The sequence below is a fragment of the Zalophus californianus genome, chromosome 8 (genome assembly GCF_009762305.2).
Source record: "Zalophus californianus isolate mZalCal1 chromosome 8, mZalCal1.pri.v2, whole genome shotgun sequence".
In the NCBI taxonomy this organism is placed as follows: Eukaryota; Metazoa; Chordata; class Mammalia; order Carnivora; family Otariidae; genus Zalophus; species Zalophus californianus.
The window spans coordinates 75,080,351-75,098,340 of record NC_045602.1 but is presented as its reverse complement, the minus strand read 5'-3'; the positions used below and the strand labels follow the sequence as shown (position 1 = coordinate 75,098,340).

The 17,990-nt window shown below is 58.3% G+C and overlaps 1 protein-coding gene across 1 annotated transcript; it reads left to right on the top strand.

Annotated features, from left to right (window-relative positions):
* Nucleotides 1-348: 348 nt before the first annotated feature.
* On the top strand, nucleotides 349-12,251 carry SIX3 (SIX homeobox 3). Its single transcript, XM_027622408.2, has 3 exons — nucleotides 349-461; nucleotides 8,136-8,937; nucleotides 10,822-12,251. The coding sequence occupies exons 1-3, from the start codon at nucleotides 407-409 to the stop codon at nucleotides 11,012-11,014; spliced, it is 1,050 nt and encodes a 349-aa protein (XP_027478209.1). The 5' UTR covers nucleotides 349-406; the 3' UTR covers nucleotides 11,015-12,251.
* The last annotated feature ends 5,739 nt before the right edge of the window (nucleotides 12,252-17,990 follow it).

The following is a 17,990-nucleotide window of genomic DNA, read 5'->3' as shown; positions in this document are numbered from 1 at the left end:
GTGGAGCGGGGATGGAGTTGGGGCAGACTCAGATAGCAACGGCTTTTCGCCCAGCTTTGGGGAGGTGCGTTGGGCTGCGCCGTTACCAACCACCCCCCGCCCCGGAAAATAAAGCTAATGATGTAGTAATTTAGGAGGGGTGAGGGGCTGGGCGAAAGGAGGGAGGGAGGATGGGGAAAGCGCGCCCCAAGAGCGAAGGCAAACAGCTGTGGAGGCGCTGCCCAGGGCTCAGGCTTCCCAACAGGTTAGCTAGACTGGGATCCACCCGGCATTTCGCAGGAAAGGGGGGGGGAGGCTGAGCGAGAGGGGGAGAGAGCCTCAGAAGAGGACAGAGGGAGGGAGGGAAAGAGAGAGAGGAGCGAGAGCGCGCGCTGCGCGGTTTAAAAGGAGACACTTACACTTCCTAATGAATATTTATCCGCCGCTGCTTCCTGCTCCCGGCTTCCCTTACCTTTCCGCAGGTAAGATCTTCCCTGAGCCGCAGCCCTGGGGGCCCTCCCAACTCCCCCAGTCATTCTCCGGGCACCGGTGGCCCGGCGGAAGGGCTCTTGACAGCCGCGGAGTGGGGGGAGTAGGGGGGCTGCTCCGCTCGCTGCTCGGCTTGGGAGCTGAGGCTCGCGACCCCGCACTTGCAAGGACCGCGTGCGTGGGCAACCTGTGCGGAGTGGGTGTGAGTGCGTGTGTGAGCGTGGGTGACAGAGGGAGGATGTGCGCCCGCCAGCGCGCGCGCCCTTGTTTCCCGCGCGCTCCGAGGACATTTTCCGACTTTTCACTCGGACGCCCGGGATTTCTTGCCTTTGCCTTTCTCCCCTTCCCCCTCCTCCCTCCGGTCGCCCCCTCCAACTCCCCCACCCGGGGCTGCCAAGAAGCTCTCCTTCGGGCTATTGTACAGCTGGCGCGGGCTCCCCCGGGCCCGATCCCGGGTCTCCCATAAAAGAGGGTGTATAGTTGGGTTTCTGCCGTAACCCCCCACACAAAGGCCACCGGGCCACGGGGTCCCCCGCCCCCTTCCTGTCGGCTCTGCTCTTGAGATGCTGTGGCGCGTCCTCCCCTACCCAGCCTCCCCCGTCCCCCCCCCCCGCCCCCGCTCGCTGCCACACACACACCTTGGGGTATCAGGGCTCACAACGGAGCTAAGGGTGATTGGTACCTAGGGGTACTGGGTGGAACTTCACGGGGCCCGCCAGCCAGCAGTCCTGGGCTGGAACTGGGAGCCCGAGGACCCCCAGGGAGAGGGCGCCTCTCACCACCACCACCACCACCACCACCACCACCACCACCACCACCACCTTCCCCACCTTCACCTGAGGAAGGAGCACAGGGAATTCGGGGAGGCCAGGGGGGAACCTGGTAGGGAAAAAGGAAGGAGGCCGGGATGGAGGAGCAGAATTTTTAAATGGACTTACCCGGCCACCTGTTGGGAATCCATTTGGGGTCAGCCGGCTCCGGAGCTGCTCGAAGTGGACACACAAAATCAAAAGCCGAAGTTGGAAAAAGAAAATTCTTTCTCTGGCCTTCCCCTGGCGCTGCCAGTTAGGCTAGCAGCTCTGCGCTAGAGTTAGGCGGCTGTAGAGCAAAAAGCAGCTTTGCCAGGTCCCCCGCTACGCCTGTTCCCCCCCTCATCCCACCACTCCGAGGCCGGGGGCTCTGAGCCCGCGGACTCGGCGCTCAGGGCCCAGCGCCGGCCGTTCGGCTTAAGCCGGGACCAGCTTTCTAAGCCCTGCTCAGAAGTCAAGAGCCGCAGCAGCGCCGCCTCAGCGCGGCCTTTCATGACGCGGTCGCTCCTTATTCTTGTGCCTCGGCCTCTCTGGTCGCCCCCGGACAAAGCCACCGGAGCCTGGCCGCTCCCTTCCCGCTAAATCCCCTTCGGGGTCAATGCGCTACCAGCACCGGGCCGCGCGCTTCTCCAGCCAGCCGTGTGGCTCTTAAAGAGCCGTACCTCCCCCCCCTCCCCGTCCGTCCTGCGCGCTCCCCCGACCCCCGCCTCCCCGCCCCTCTCCTCTGGATCTAGCCCCCCACGCCGACGCCTTAGGTCCCTGCTGCCCCGACCCAAGCCTGCGGACTCCTAGCCCCCTCCCTTCACCTCCTCCCCTGAGCAGTTGGTGGGCCTGGCCTTAGGGCCATAGGGCTGAGTTTTACACCCCCCCCCCCCCCCCCCCCCGCTTCAGGTCCACTTTCTCTCCAACATCGTTCATTCCTCGCTCGCCTGCTCCTACCTTTGCCCTTTGGATGGATCAAGGCCCAGGCACCGTCTTGCCCAGTGCAGGGATGATCCCTAAAGATCGTCAGTTTGGGCTTGAATTAGGGGGTCCCGGGATGGGAAATGGGGCGGGGCATACCAGTTGAGCTTGGGGAAAGAAAGGGAAGAGGAGCAGACCAGGGGGACTCAGAAGGCTCTCCGATCCCAGCGCCTCGCTGGCCTTTTGGCAGAGGGTGAGGGCTGGCTGGGTGCCACGCATTTCTAGAGGTGGCCACCCTGGAATGGGGTCCTGAAGTTACCAACCTGGCCAGCCTGCTGTGTTTTTGAGGGATTATGGGCTTGTGATAGGGGGCACCTCCAGAAGGCCCAGAACGTGGATCTGGGAGAAGCCTGCTTCTCAACCCCAAAAGTAACCCTTAAAAGCCCAAAAGCTGGGTGTGTAGGGAGGGACCTTGAGTGACAGCTGTCCAGGGAAATGGGCACGGGAGGAGAGAAGAAACAGAGAAGGAGTCTACTCCTTTTTCAGAGGGCTGAAAAACAACTTCTAACTGGGCTCCTTAGATTTGCTGGCCAACCATGTCACTTGCCCCACTGAGAAAATGGGAAGTAGCTGGTGGCTTTGGTCCCCCTAACTTACAGAGTTCTCCCTCTCTTCCTTCTCCTCAAGCCTGTTTTAGTCTCATCTTGCCCTAGCAGCCAGGAGGTCCTGTACAGGGTGGCCCTGCTTAAATGCTTTCTTTAAGAGTCTCAAGGACTGGAAGCATGATTAAAGAGAGATCTGAGAAGGCTTGGTTTTCTGGGGCAGGGGAACTGGGACAAGGTAGGCTAGAGCACGTTGCCTTGCCTAGTGCCAACGGAGTTGGACTGTTTGGGGTCTGGGATGGAAGGGCAATGATAGTTTGAGGAGTTGAGTGTGTCCACCCCTTCCCAAATTCAAGCCCTAGCACACCAGTTCTGGCTGTCCCACAGGGATCTCTGCAAAGAAGTAGCCCGTCTCCTGGGCAGTGGAGCGCAAAGGAACTCGGATAGGGAGGAGGATGGAAAACTGAGCCTCCCCTGGACATCTGCCCTCTGCCACCCCAACACCAGTCCAGATACTATCTTTAAGGAACTGGGTGGGGTAAATGATCTGAAATTGGCCCTTTTGGGAGAGGTTGGTAGTGCACTCCCTGGACTAGAACCTGAGGCCACAAGTCTCCTTCCCAGCCCCTATCACTCACAACCCCGAAGTCTCCCACCTCTCTCTCTTGGGGCTGGGTCAGCACAGCCAGCTGGGAACGGTTTGTGCCCACTCTCCTGGGCCTGGCAGTGGGAGGTGCGGTGGCCCAAGACAGAGCCAAACTTCTCTTGTTTGAGGATGTGGGGGGTGGAGGGGCCTTCTGCGGGCGGTGGGGCTCATTAGGCAGAGTGGGGTGCCGAGAGGTGCGCAGCGTCGGCCCCGGAGGCCGCCTTTGAGCCGTTGGGGCAGCTTCATTAAGCGACGCTAACAAGGCATACAAATGCCGGGCCCAGCAGCTTTCTTGCAATGCCGGGGCCTTAGCAGGGCGCCAAGCTAATGAGGGTCACTCAAAGGGGCTGATCAAATATTCAAATTTCCCCGCACGCCAGGAACTTTTATGTGTGGAGAAAGTTGAGGCAACTGAGCTGTGTTTACTGTCCCGGGCGACAATTGCTCCGAGCTCGCGGGTCCCCGGAGGCTAAGGCGGGGGGCGGGGGCGCAGGGAGGGAGCAGTTGTTGTTGTTGTTGTTGTTTTTCATTCAAAGGAAAGTAATCGGGGTCCTTGAAGGGCTTCGCGGCCTCCCCGCCTACGTGCTTCACTCCCCTGCGCCCTCTCCGCTGCCGGCGCCGAGCGCCTCAGTTTGGAGCTTGTGGGGAGGCCCAAGCCACGGGCCACCAGACCAGCCCGCGCCTCCCGAAGTCCTGGGGGCCGGAAGGGCCGTTGCCCCCCAGGACAAACCGGCCTCACGGAGCTGAGCAAGGCGGAGTGGGTGCAGTTGCTCCAGCCGGGAGGCTTGCGGACCTCTTGGCTTCCCGGCAACGCCAAGCAAGGAGTGAGTCTCTCAGGCACCTCTCCTGGTGGAGTTGAGACTGCAGGGGTTGGGGCTGATTTTGTAAATAAATGCCCAGTAGGTCCTAGTACGAGAAAGACACTTGCCAGCCCAAACGCCCTTTCTCCCCGCACCACCTGCACGCGGTCCTGCCGGTTGCCTGGGCCAGGATTAAAGCAGAGACGGTGGTGGCAATTTTGTGACCTCGGCCTGTACGGGCTCCAAGTCCCAGATCCGGGAGTCTGAACGGCCAGAGGGCAGGGGAGACCTACAGGCCCCGCGGGCTGACCCATTCATCCCAATCTCCACGCTCTGAGGGACCCTGATTGCTGGCGCCCCCCTGGGCGCCACCCCTCCAGATGTTCCCCAGGCTCAGCTCCCTTTCCTCAGCTGCCCACTGCCTCGAGCCCCCAGAGCGGCGGGAAAGGCGCCTGGGCCCTGGAACCCGAGGTCCTTCTGCTCCTACGCCCCTCCCAGAGCCTGGGAATTTGGGAGGGGAAGCTTTGGTGCTTCATAGCCCCCTCCCCCACACGACCAGCACTCCTAGACCCGGACCCCACGGAGCCTGCGCTCCCAGCTCCACCGGGAGCTCGTCCAGCCATCCTCGCCGAAGACCGGCCGCCCCGCCTCTCCGCCCCCGCCCAGCTCTCGGGACTTTCAACTTACGGGCTCCCGGCTGCGGGCGTCGTGCTTCGGGCCAGAGCGGAGAGGCGCTGGCGGTCGCGGGGCCGCGAGATGGGCTTCCTGGGCGGCGCGGAGCTCGGTTCTGCGGGGAGCCTCTGACAGCCCGGGGTTGGCCGCCCGCCCCGCGGCGCCCGGCCCTGTCCCAGCGCACAAAGCTGCGCGCCTCGCAGCCGCCCTCCGCCCGGCTTTTGCACTCCCGAGTCGCGGCCGCCAGCCCAGCAGGCGGGGTGCGGCGCGTCGGCAGGAGCCCCGGCCGAGGCTGGGGGCAGGGTGTCGCCGAGCTGAGTCGCGGCCCCACTTGCCTCAATTCTCCTTGAGTGGCGACGGTTTTCGATTTCAGTACTTTCGGCAGAGCCCGTGGCACCTGCCCAGCCTCCCTCCGGGGCTGGCCAGGCAGCGGCGGGGAGAGGCCGGGTCGCCCCCACCCGGAGGCGGGGGTTGTGGGGACGGGGAGGGGACTGGCTGGGTTCACCCGCCCGCCCGGCGCCTGGGTCCTCGGCTCCAGGGGATGCAGTTTCGGGGTCACGAGCTGCTTTCAAAAAGTTGAACACAATATTCGGAAACCCACCCGTAGGAATTCTCCCCCCACACGCGGCACAATACCCACTCCCTCCCCTTTTTCATTCCTTCCTCCCCCGCTTCCTCCTCCTGCCCCTTCCCCCTCCCACCCCTCAGCCTATAATCCTTCCCCTACGAGAGAAAGGGATCGGGAAGAAAAGATGAAGCGTCTGTTTTTGTGTCCCAACCTTAGGGCTCTTTCTGGGCCCGCTGTGAACGACCGCCCAGAGCTTCGAAGCTGAACGGAAAAGGACTCACGGTTGGGAGCAAGCTACTTGGAGGGGAGAGATCACCCGAAGTGGGTCTTGGCGGGTCTTCCCTTTGAGCGAATATTTCCCTGCCTCAGTCATTGGGTTTAGGACTGCCGACCCTCGGCTGCCAGGGGCGGAGCGGGCGGGTAGCGGCCCCCTCGCCCAGCCCAGAGCCTCCTTGCCAGAGTAGAGCCTCCGTCCTAGCTTGCACTTCTCTGCCCAGGAGGCCTGGCTCTGCGGGAGTCAAGGCCTAAGCAGGGCCCGAGCTTGGGTTTAGGGATGGGACACTCACAGCCCCAGTCACGTTAGGTTTCCCATTTAAATTCTCTCTCAATCTCTTTCTCTCCTTCCTCATTGAGATCTCCAAAGTGGTGTGGACTCGGCGCCTTGCCCCCAGATCTGCATCGGAATGTAGAAAAGATCTTTTTTTTTTTTTTAAAGAGTTTTGAATTCCTCAATGATTTTTCTTCTGGAAAGGCAGCTTAGGATAATTATTTCAGCTTTATTGAGGGCAGATTAGTTGAAGTCTGGACGCTGCGTTTCAATACGCGTTGTACACGGGCCGACAATGTGGGCATTGTTGGCTACTGTGTGTGAACTCATTCAAAATATACACTTTTTAACACCAAACCGAGTCCTGTCTAAATATACACAGTGCTCAGGGGAAAGACGTCTCTGACCCCGACAAATCTGCGTAAATCACACTTCCATAGTTACAGAAGCCTCACAAAGGGAGGCCCGGCTAAAGATGCTGATTACATCTTCTTAAAAGCAACATACCTTAGAATAAATACCCATACCGGCCCTGGGTCAGGGGAGGGTTGCAGTGGCGAGAGGGAGGGAGGGCTCTCTCTATTCTATGGGCCTTTGGGGGTCTGTTTTAGGTTTGTCATGTTACTTTGCTTAGATAAACTTGTTTTATTATTTTTTTCTTTAGAATATGAGCAAACACGCAATGTTCAGGCCTATCCGATTCTTTGGGGGAAGCCTCCGAAGTTTGAGTGTCCTTCTGGGGCTGGTAGTCAGGTCCAGATCTCGGAGGAGGAGTACAGTAGCGGGCTTGTCAGGGGGCTCCAGAGGGTTCCAGACTTCTCAGCTCCCAGGGGGACACAGCTGAAGTCTGGGGGGAAACAAAGAAGTGGCTTGCTTTTCAATATAAAACGAAGTGTACTGTTGTTATTTGTACTGGTATTTTACAACACAGGTCAACCAGGGAAATCAAGGCTCCTTGACCAGGGGCAGAGTAAAGAGAAGCCGGTGGAATCCAATGCAGATGAAATTGGGGTAAATGTGGCCGATGGTCGTGCCTGGGGGAGACCAGAGCGCTTCGGACACCCTAAGTCCTGGGCTCTGGCTCCCAGGCGTCAGATGCTCCCCGAATCCCAGATCCCGGGAGCAGCAGACAGGGTCAGCTTGTGGTGGGCCCCATGATCTCATCTCTTCTTTCTTCCTGGCCACTATTAGTGCTCACATAGGCAGAAAGAGGAGGCCCAACGTGCACACCATGTGCAAACTGTGCCTGTCTGGCCGGCCCTCTGCCTCTCCTTGAGGGCTGGCCTTAGGCCTTCGGGCGTGGGGAGCCTCTTACTTCCCGACAAAATCCCCCCTTTAATTGCTCATCCCATTCAACAACTCTCCGTCCATGGCCTTTTGAATTTCTGGATCAACTTCTTTGGGAAAGAGGGAAAAGATAGAGAGAGAGAGCGGGTACAGAGAGAGAAAGAGAGAGAGAGAGAGAGAGAGAGATAAAGAGGGGGAAGTGGCGAGATTAAGAGTTGCAAAGATTAAAAAAAAAATCTCTTTCTCCCCCTTCTCCCCCTCTCCTCCCTCTCCCCCTCCCCCCTACTCTGGCTAAGTGGTAAAACCGTCCTTACGTTCTCGGTATTGATTGGCAGGGCTGACAGTGATTGGCAGCGGTTGCCGTGGCAACGCCACAACGACACGCCGCAGACCAATAGAAAAGCGAAACAAAATGTTTCAATGCTGCACTCACTGTGGATTTAGGGGAGATATTATGAGGCTGTTGTCATTAGGGCGATTGCTGTGGAATCGCTGAATCTTGACTCGGCGGTGGTTGGCTCTCGCTCTTCTCTCTCTCTCTCTCTCTCCCCCTCTCCCTCTCTCTGTATCGGGGTCTCTCTCTGCGCGCGCGCACCGGGCCGCTTTCCTTCCTCCCTCTCTATGTGGCTGCGCGGGCGTGTGTGTGTGTGGATGTGTGTGGGGTGTGGGTGTCCCTTACGCCCTTCCTCCTCCCCCTCCTCCTCCTCCTGCTCCCCCCTCCTTTCCTTCTCCTCCTCCCCCCTCTCCTCTCCCTCCTCCCGGTCCTCATCGCCCCTCTCCTCCTCTTCCTCCCCTCTCTCTTCCTCTCCCTGAATTTTCTCCTCTCCTCTCAGGTCAGTCCATGGTATTCCGCTCCCCCCTAGACCTCTATTCCTCCCACTTCTTGTTGCCAAACTTCGCCGAGCCTCATCACCGCTCCCTACTTCTGGCGAGTAGCGGCGGCGGGAACGGCGCGGGCGGCGGCGGCGGGAACGGCGCGGGAGGCGGCGGTGCTGGCGGAGCAGGCGGCGGCGGCGGCGGCGGCGGCGGCGGCGGCTCCAGGGCCCCCCCGGAAGAGTTGTCCATGTTCCAGCTGCCCACCCTCAACTTCTCGCCGGAGCAGGTGGCCAGCGTCTGCGAGACGCTGGAGGAGACGGGCGACATCGAGCGGCTGGGCCGCTTCCTCTGGTCGCTGCCCGTGGCCCCCGGGGCGTGCGAGGCCATCAACAAGCACGAGTCGATCCTGCGCGCGCGCGCCGTGGTCGCCTTCCACACGGGCAACTTCCGCGACCTCTACCACATCCTGGAGAACCACAAGTTCACCAAGGAGTCTCACGGCAAGCTGCAGGCCATGTGGCTCGAGGCGCACTACCAGGAGGCCGAGAAGCTGCGCGGCCGCCCGCTCGGCCCGGTGGACAAGTACCGCGTGCGCAAGAAGTTCCCGCTGCCGCGCACCATCTGGGACGGCGAGCAGAAGACGCATTGCTTCAAGGAGCGGACTCGGAGCCTGCTGCGGGAGTGGTACCTGCAGGACCCCTACCCCAACCCCAGCAAGAAACGCGAACTGGCGCAGGCCACCGGCCTCACTCCCACACAAGTAGGCAACTGGTTTAAGAACCGGAGGCAGCGCGACCGCGCCGCGGCGGCCAAGAACAGGTCAGTGGCGGGCCCGCGGCCTGGCTACCGTCTCTGGAGCCAGGGAGGGAGAGAGGGGTGGGAATGGGGGCGAATGGGGCAGGGTGCCGATGGCTGCCGAGCGCGCGAGAAGCCGCGACCCCCTGGCCAGTTGGAGAAAGTTTCCGCTTGCCCTGAGGCGCAGAAGAGGGACGGGGCAGTGGGATTCTTGACTACTTTGTCCGAGAGGGGCTTTCGGCAGGGTGGAGAGAGAGAGAGAGAGAGAGAGAGAGAATGTGTGTGTGTGTGTGTGTGTGTGTGTGAGGTCCTGAGTGCCCACAGCCCCTGGTCCCAGCCCTGGGAGCCCTAGCCCTGCGCTGCACCCGTGCCACCTCCGCAGCCCGCCCCTAGCTCCGCACTCCTCGGGAGCCTACCGACAGGGAAGGAAGGAAAGCCGTCCTTGCCATCTGGTTCTTATTTCTATGCACCGCAAAAACCTGGGGAAGAATCCACAATGTCACGGAAAGGAAACCGAACCTGGGTCTCTGCCACAAAGGGAAAAAGGTCGGTGGCCACCGTGGAGCAGGCCTCTTGCCCTCAGCATTGCAGATTGCCTGCCCGGGAGCCGGACAACCAGGCGGGGAGTGGAGAGGCCTTGTGCGTGTGTGTGTGCGCGTGTGTGCGTGTGTGCACGTGCACACAGGTGCTCGCCCTCCTGCCCCCATCAGGGAGCATCCCCTTGGTCCACTAACTTGGGAAGCCACCAGGAGCAGCCCCACTGCCAGCACGTTGGCCACAAAGTCACAAAGTTGCCTGGACTTGACCAGTCAGCCCACTTGGGCCTGGGGAAGGTAGGGAGAAACATAACCCGAGGGAAAGAGGAGGGAAGGGGGAAGGGAGGAAGTGGGGTGAAAACCCCGGCAGGGAGCCTGTGTCCCTACCTAGCCAGCAGAGGCCCTGGGCCTGGTGCACCGCAGGGAGCAGGGCCCCAACTGCTGACAGCTGCCAGGGGCTGGAGGCCAGGGCTGAGCCCCCGGAGTGAGTGAGTGTGTTCGCGTTTAGGTGGCCCAGGCCTGAGCCCCGGGCCCTCTCACCTTTACGTGTGGAGCCAGTTTTTCGCCTGAGAGGGGGAGTGCCCGGGACCGGGGAAGGCCTCCTTGTAGGAACTCAGAGACTCTAGGTTCGGGCAGCGGCTGCCTGGTACTGCAAAGGGGCCCCCCTGGAGATTGCTCTGTACAGCCCCCCACACACACATCCTGCCGCCTTCTCTCCTTTCTCTCTTGCACCTCTTCCCCACTTTTTCTGCTTCCGGCTTCTCGGTTCTCTCTTCCCCTGCTCCTGCGCTCAGCACAGGGATCCCGAGAGCAAAGCCAGCGGGTCCTACTCAGGAGAGGCTGCGCCCGCAGCTCCGGGTGTGTTCGGGGGGAGCTGGGGCAGGGGCCACTGCGGAGCCCCACCGCTCCCCGGCAGCCGGTTCAGTCTGAAGAGTCCCAAGGGGCCGGGGAGGAAGAAGCACCCTGTCCCTCGCGGACTTGTGCTGCTTTGGGACGCGGCGCCCGGCGCTGTACTCCCAGGCCTCCCCAGGCGGCCGGCCTCGGGTTCTACCGCTCCTCGGAGGTCGGCTCCGAACTGGGAAGCCTTGGGAAGCTCCAGAGAGCCCCGGGAAGGAGAGAAGAGAGCCAAGACCCGCGCTGGGGGAGGGGGGGGGGCTCTGCGGCATTCACTGAGCAGTCGGGTGCTTGGAGGCGCGGGGAGGGCGGGGGGGAGGAGCGCAGAGAGCCAAGTCGGGGGTGGTGGCAAAGGGCGCGCGGTTGGGAAGGCTGGGGAGCATCGGCGGGCCGCGGGCACGGGCGCGGGGAGGCGGCTTGACGCAGCCCGTGGAGGAGCCGCTGTGTCAGGGCTGGTGCCGCTCTCTGTCTCCCGCAGGCTTCAACACCAGGCCATCGGACCGAGCGGCATGCGTTCGCTGGCCGAGCCCGGCTGCCCCACGCACGGCTCGGCAGAGTCGCCGTCCACGGCGGCCAGCCCCACCACCAGCGTGTCCAGCCTGACGGAGCGCGCGGACACCGGCACCTCCATCCTCTCGGTAACCTCCAGCGACTCGGAATGTGATGTATGATAGCCAAGGCCGCCCTCCTCCCCCCTCCCCCTCCTCCCCCTCCTTCCCTCCTCCTCCTCTTCCTCTTCTTCCTCGTCCCTCCCCAGAACAAACCGAAATCAGGATACACAATCATACACACACACACACACGTACACACACACTTCCACCCCGGCCCAAAATATATAAAAACCAAGAAAAATAACAAATGAAACGCAAACTAGCAGCAACCCCAACCACCATCTACCACCACGGCCACCCCAAAGGACCGCGACGCCAACAGACAGTTACAAACGCTGATGTTGCGGGCAGAAAACATAAAAGAGGTGACAGTTGTATACTTTCTAGGACAAGCACGGCTTCTCCTTTCGGTTCCCACGGACCCGGCACCCCACCTGCATGACGATTTATTTGTATCTGGGAAAATATTCTCTCTAGTTTAAAATGATTTAAAAAGAGTCGACTATACAAAAACCGACCACCATCATGACGACAAGACGACAAAAGCCAAACAGACAAAAAAAGAGAAAAAAAAATAAAACCGCCATCTCCGTTCAGAATTTGTTAAAAAAAAAAAAAAGAACTCCTCGAGAGGGAAATAGCAAATGTTTCTCGCCTTTTGTTGCTCGCTCTCTTTTTTCCTCTCTCGCTCTTCTTTCTTTCTCTGTTTTTAAGTCCAAGTATTGGTCAAACAAGATGCAATCTTCTGTTTTTTGTTCAGCAGACAATCATTTTCTTCGTAAGCACCTTTTTCTCTCCACTCTGTCACTGCCTGTGTGGGTACTGGTTATAAATGTGGAAAAAGAATAGTTATGACTGTAACAGATTTTTATTTTTATTTCAAAATTTTATATGAATTATGTATATCTTAATGATCGGTCATTTTCCCAGTTTGTAATATATGTGTAGAAATTGCCTGTATATGATATTGCTTTTTCTCCTCTTCCTTTTTCATTCTCTTCCCCCCCCCTTCCTGCCTCCCCGCTCACCTGTCTCTTTCCTTTTTGGGGCTCCCCTCCCACTCGGTGTTCCTGGCGTCGACTTGGCAGTCAAGGCGTGGCGTGGCGGGCTGGGTTAGGAAGAGGGACCCCGTCGCTAGCGGAAGCGGAGAGTGAGACCGTAGTATTCTTATGCAAAAGCTATTTCAAGTATTTCTTAGCTGCTTTGGAGATATCTCTCACTCCCCGTAGGGCGCTTTTACTGTTATCTTAACTGCGTGTTTATCTATATGTAAAAACTTTCTAAAGCAAATACAGTATTCTCCATTTTCTTATCACTCCCGGAGACTGGTGTTTTTGTCCGCCCCGGGCCCGCGGCCCTGGGTGCAGCGCCCGGCCTTCACTTCCACGCCAACTACGCCACGCGAGCTGGGGCAGAATTTTAAGGCTGGGTAGGAGCTTTTTCTTGGAGGTGGTGGGGGTGGAAGTGGGGGGAAGATGGGAAAAGGCCTTTCTGAGGAGAACTGAAGCCAAATCCGGAACGAAAGCCTCAGAGGGCGCAGGGGGAGGGGGGCTACAGCCAGTTTCCTCAGAAGGAGATGCCAGGCTGAGATCCACGGGAATTAGAGCCTGCGGCGGCCCTTGTGGATCTTTGGGGGTGTGTTTGACATCTTTCAGTTGCTGTTGTTATTTGTGGGGTGTTTTTTTCTTAAAGGTAAACACACAAGGTCACCAAACCGACCATCCACCTATCCAGAGCAGAACTGACAGGTTTTGTCTTCTTTTTGCAGGGTGGAGCTGGGGGCAAGCGTAGCCAGGATAGGGAGGGTGGAGAGAGCAAAGGAGGAGGTAGTCCGAGGAGTATAGGGCCTACAGTCGGGATGGACCTTCTCGCCACTGGTGTTCGCGGCTGTGTGACTGTATGACTTGCCTTACGGATCTCGATTTGTCTCCTTGAAATTTCTTCCTGTCTTTTGGGATCAACTGGAGTGGCTCCAGCCCCTAAGACATTTTCAGAGCTGGCTGACACTTGAAAATGAAAACCAAAAAACTCACCACCTTTTGCTAACCAGGTTCCCACTGGCCCCAGGCCTCCCTGCCCTGCCCAGGCCCCCCACAGTTCCCTGTGATGGCGTGGCTGGCCGCGCCTCTGCCACTCTGGGCCAGGCCGGCCTGAGCCCGAAGAGTCAAAGAGGTAATTTCAGAAAACTTGCCTTCACTTGAAAGTCCAATTTCCAAAGGGAGGAGGATTAGGGAGAAACGTGCATGGAATTTCTCGCCGGTTCCAAACTAATTTTGATTTCCGATTTCCTTTTGTCCCCATCCCCAGTCTCGCCATGGGGTTTACACAGGGCCTGGCCAGGCAGAAAGGCTGCCAGGCCCAGAGGTGCCCTGTGCATGCAAGTGGGGCCTTGTGTACCCAGGGCGAGCTTGCCTGGAGGGGAAGGTTTCTGTGTGCATCCTTCCTTAGATCCAGGGCATGCAGATGACCTCGAGAGCTTCCAAGTTCTGAGGCCTGGCACACAGTGTCAAGAATCTCTGCATTCTGACTGCCTTGGGAAGCATTCCTCATGATGCCACATTTCAGGCAACATTTGACCTAGGTGGCAGGAATTTGGGGAAGGGCCTGCTGGCTTCTACCCAGGTGGAGCCTCTGCTCTGGTGTCCAGAATGATGCCTGGGATGACGGGCTCTGTCCTCTACCTGCATTTTAAAATGTCTGGTTCATACTTGCCCCAGAACCTGGGCCTGAAATCCAAAGAAGGGGTTGCCTCAGACAGCGTATAGAGGTTCTGGATGGACACTACCCAACTGACTAACTAGAATGGACGGGTGGAAGGATGGGCTGGCACTGCTGGCCGGTGACTCCTGGAGGGGGTTTGACTGGTGAACTAGGGAGCAGATGCCTTTTTGTATGGGGACAGAAGACAAACTCGCTGAGCTAAAATGCCTCCTTCCATCAACGTACCCGAGAAAGAAAGCAAGTTTGGAGTATCCAGTACCCATTCCTCTCTCTCCACTGCAGAAAACAGGCCATCAGACTCCATAGTAACCTTCAGCTTTGGGGGCCTAGATTCTGGTTGGATGTCACCAGCCTGCTACCTGCCTGTCTTGCTATCTGTCACCTATCACTCTCTTTCATCTCCTATTTCTACTCAGGTCTGTACAAATACCAAAACTCTGCTCTGCACTTTCTGACCTTACCTCCAGACTCCTTGCTGGAGAGGTATGAGTGCTGGTGGTGAGGGGCGTGGATGTATGTAATTCCGAATGCTGGGCTTCCACCATGCAATTCAAAGTCTTCGTATAAAGGGATGTGTGTGTGTGTGTGTGTGTGTGTGTGTGTGTGTGTGTGTGTGTGTGATGTTTGATATACGTGTGTATAGTGCATCAGTGTGTGTCCAGTATGTGTGTTCTTTTATATCGCCTATATGGTACGTATTTGTGTGTAGCGTGGGCAGTTTATATTTACCTAGTTCGGCAAGAAGTAGTTCAGGTACCACTATATGGTGCTGTGTGTACAGGGCCTTTCTGTGTCGTGGACATGTGTTTTGTGGGTCTTCATTCTGGTGGATTCCCTTGTTCTACTCAACCCACAGATATGACTCCCAGGCTACCCAGCCCTAACTGACCGTCCTCTGCCTTTAAGGAATGGGGGCCAGGGGGTCACAGTGGGTATGCTTTGACCAGAGGGCAGAGGGGAGTTGGGCTCTTTGGCTTGCCCTTTACCCCTATCACTGAGGATATTACATTGGATTTGGCCCCTGCCCCTTTAAACATGGGAGTGAGAGAAAAGAGGCCCCTTTCCAGCCAGATCTCTCCTTGTATGGGCTGCCTGCCCGTTCTCTTTCTGGGTCCCTCAAAGCTCTGGCCAAGACAGTCAACATCCCAGGGGCAGCCAGGGCAGAGCCCAAGGGTGAGGCCTGGAGGAAGCCCCTGTTGGCAGGAAAGCCAGCTCAGCCACTGTGCACAGCCCCCCACAGCCTGGGAATGCTGTGGGCTGTGTCTTGGGGAGAGTGTGTATACTGGTATGGGCATTCTCGTGAGCCTTGTCAGGCTGGGTAAGCAGGCCTCACCACTAACCATCCACCCTCTCTGTCCACCCCCAGGGCAGCCCATGGGTCAATTCCCCTCCTTCTGGTGTTGCTTGAGCACAGGCACACACCACCCTCCGTGCACCCCTGCCCCGTGCATGTGCAGTGCACTTCAGCCTGGTGCCCCAGCAGGAGAGCTTGGAGTCTTCTCTGTGCATGTAGGCCTCTGCGTACCTAGGCTGTCTACTCCAGGGGATAAGGGGCCTGAAGAAGAGCAGCGTATCTGGGGAGAGTCTCTTCATTCCTGCCTCCCTCAAAGAAAAACGATGGCAATCCAGGATTTGCATGGGAAACCTGAAGCCACAGAATGGGAAGCAAAGCTGGAAAAATCTGTGCCCAAGTCATTAGCCCCTAGAAGCTGCCCTGCCTGAGGTCAGAAAGGCCAATCTACCCCTTCCGGTCTACTCACCTCTTTCCTTGCACTCCTCTCCCCACCCGGAGCTCTGGCCCCCGAGACCCCTCCCTGGCCTTCTTCTTGCCCTCTTCGAATCCTGCAGAATTGACTGCCCAGCACCAACACGGTTAATTATCTCAAGTGAGACATACAGCTGATTAAAATGAAATGACCTGGAAGCTGCCACGATGTGGGGTGGGGACGCTGATCAATAGTGGGACCGGAGGCATAGGAGCCTGACTGGTTCAGGCTGGGACTCAGGTGGGAGGGGGTGGGGCCAGCGACCTTGGATGTGGGGAGGGCTCCAGTGAGGTGATGGGAGGGCCAGGCCCAGGCCTGGGTGGGCCAAGTTGGGGCGGGACGTGAACCCTGCTGAAGGCTGTGGCAGCAGAGGGACTCTCTCAGCTTCTTTTGAAAGGAGAACTGACCAGCCTGGCACACTCGAGACCTAGCCCATCACTACAGTCCCTGGAGCTCGAAGCCCAGGCTCAGACTGGAGGCACCTTGGGTGCACTTGGCCTCCCCAAGCAGGGGATGACTCCGTCTCTTCTCCCTCTCCCTGTCTTTCTGTGCCTCCATGGCCATCTAGGTCCCTGCCTAGGTCTTTGTGTGGCTGTCCCCTGGAGCATCAGCTGCGGCTTCAGGGTCTTTTCCGGGCCCCTCACCAATCCCCTGCATGCCCAGGCACTGGGGATGAGATGCCCAGCCCTCTGGGACGCGCAGCCCCCAGGTCCTCGGAGCTCAGGCCCACCCAACTCCCCACCACCCTGGGCCCTTCCAGCCCCAGCTGAGTGGCGTCTCCTCCGTCCCTGTGTGTAGGCTGGGCAGCCCTCTGGCCCGAGGAAGGGCAGGAGGGAGCCGGGGAGGAGGGGGGCAGTGCTAGCCGGCTCCGATTTCTCCGGTCAGCTGAGCACAACTTTCCATTCGAGTGTATTCATGCAGCGGCTGATTGAGCTCTGCAGTGTCGGGCTGGGCTCCGCCGGAGCAGGCAGGCACAGCCAGGCTGACAGAGGCTGCACCACACACGCACACACGCACGCACTCTCAATTATCGACACAAATATGCCCCTCAACTCACATGTTACACACACACCTCACCCCCGGGCCATTTCATCGGAAACCCAATATAGGCCTTTCCCTTATACACCCACCTGCCCCCAGAGCAGTTTCCCAGCACCCATAGACCTCCTTCCTGACACAACATAGGGCCCCTTTCTGATTTCCTCTTTATAGATTCTACATCGGTCCTCAGACACAAACACAAGAACACACCATCTTCCCTCTCTCCTGCAGGCACACTCTCTAGGGGACATACTCTCCAAATTGCACAGATGCACACACAGACGTGCCCCATCTCACAATTGCACCGTCTACAGAGCTATGCACACTGAAAAAGAAACACACGCCTGCATAAAACGGCATTAGCACCAATCAACATTTAGTGTGGCGCCTGCTATATATATTGACTGGGGCTTGCCAGAAGTTTGCATACAAGGAAGGGAGCAGATAAGCAATAAATACAGGTGGAGAACACAGCCGCTACCCATCTACCAAAACAAACACACAGAGGATATGCAGAGGAAGCCTTCAGACACACGGCATGCGTGAGCCAACCCAAGGATATAATAGAAATGGCCCCCAGAGGCACTTCAAACACCAAACCACATTGCCTGACTCTAGGCACTTGGAGGCCACCCATTAGCCCAACCTCACCCACTCCCAGCACACACACACACACACACACACACACACACACACACACACACACACACACCAGGAGGCTGGGGCTCCAAAGAAGATAGGCAGAGAACTAGATAAGCACCTTCAGGGAAACATGGCTAATCTTGGGAGTAGTCAGGAAATGGGGGGTCTCCATTTTATAATCCACCCCAAAAAGCTCAGGGGCATTTGTTTTGCTGAGCAAGGAGGTAAGGGAGGATATAGAAGAGGGAGAGAAATCATAGAGAAGGGATAAAAGCAAAAGGAGAAGGAAGAGAGAGAAAGGAGAGCAGGGTTGAGACCCAAACTGGGAAGGACAGGAATAGGAAGGGTGAGTGAAAATGGGGGGGGGGTAGCTGCTTCCCGGGCTCAAGCAGGGGGAAAGCCAAGCCTGCTTGGGGAGAGGGTGCTGGCTACAAGCACAGGGACAAATTTGGTCTCCAGGAAAGTGCCCCGGGGAGCACACTGGCTGATGGCAGGTGGGACCTGGGAAGTGAGCCGAGTGTTGCAAGTGTGTGAGGTGGGGGCAGAATGTCCTCTTCCCTGGGGGCTGGGGGGCACAGGCAGCTCCCTCTGCCCAGAAGAGGCCAACCCGGAACATACCCTGTCTGCATTCCACAACAGCCTCCCCCACCCCCACCCCTGCACTCTCAGAGACCCCCACGTGCGACTTCACTCACAATGACACACACAGCCCCCCTCCACACATGCACACACCGCCTCGCACAGTAGACACTGGTCCAGCATCCCTCTGCACAGAACAGAGGCCCGTGTGCACTCCTAGCGATCTCTCTCCACTTTGTACAGAGAAGCCCATGACTTTCACCTTTTACACACACTCTTTTTGGAAA

What these genes read in the sequence shown, in the direction of transcription:
- SIX3 (XM_027622408.2), top strand. Translation starts at nt 407, where the DNA reads ATGAATATTTATCCGCCGCTGCTTCCTGCTCCCGGCTTCCCTTACCTT. An exon ending in CTTCCCTTACCTTTCCGCAG is followed by an intron (nt 462 to 8,135) that starts GTAAGATCTTCC and finishes CTCTCCTCTCAG; the next exon opens with GTCAGTCCATGGTATTCCGC. An exon ending in GCCGCGGCGGCCAAGAACAG is followed by an intron (nt 8,938 to 10,821) that starts GTCAGTGGCGGG and finishes TGTCTCCCGCAG; the next exon opens with GCTTCAACACCAGGCCATCG.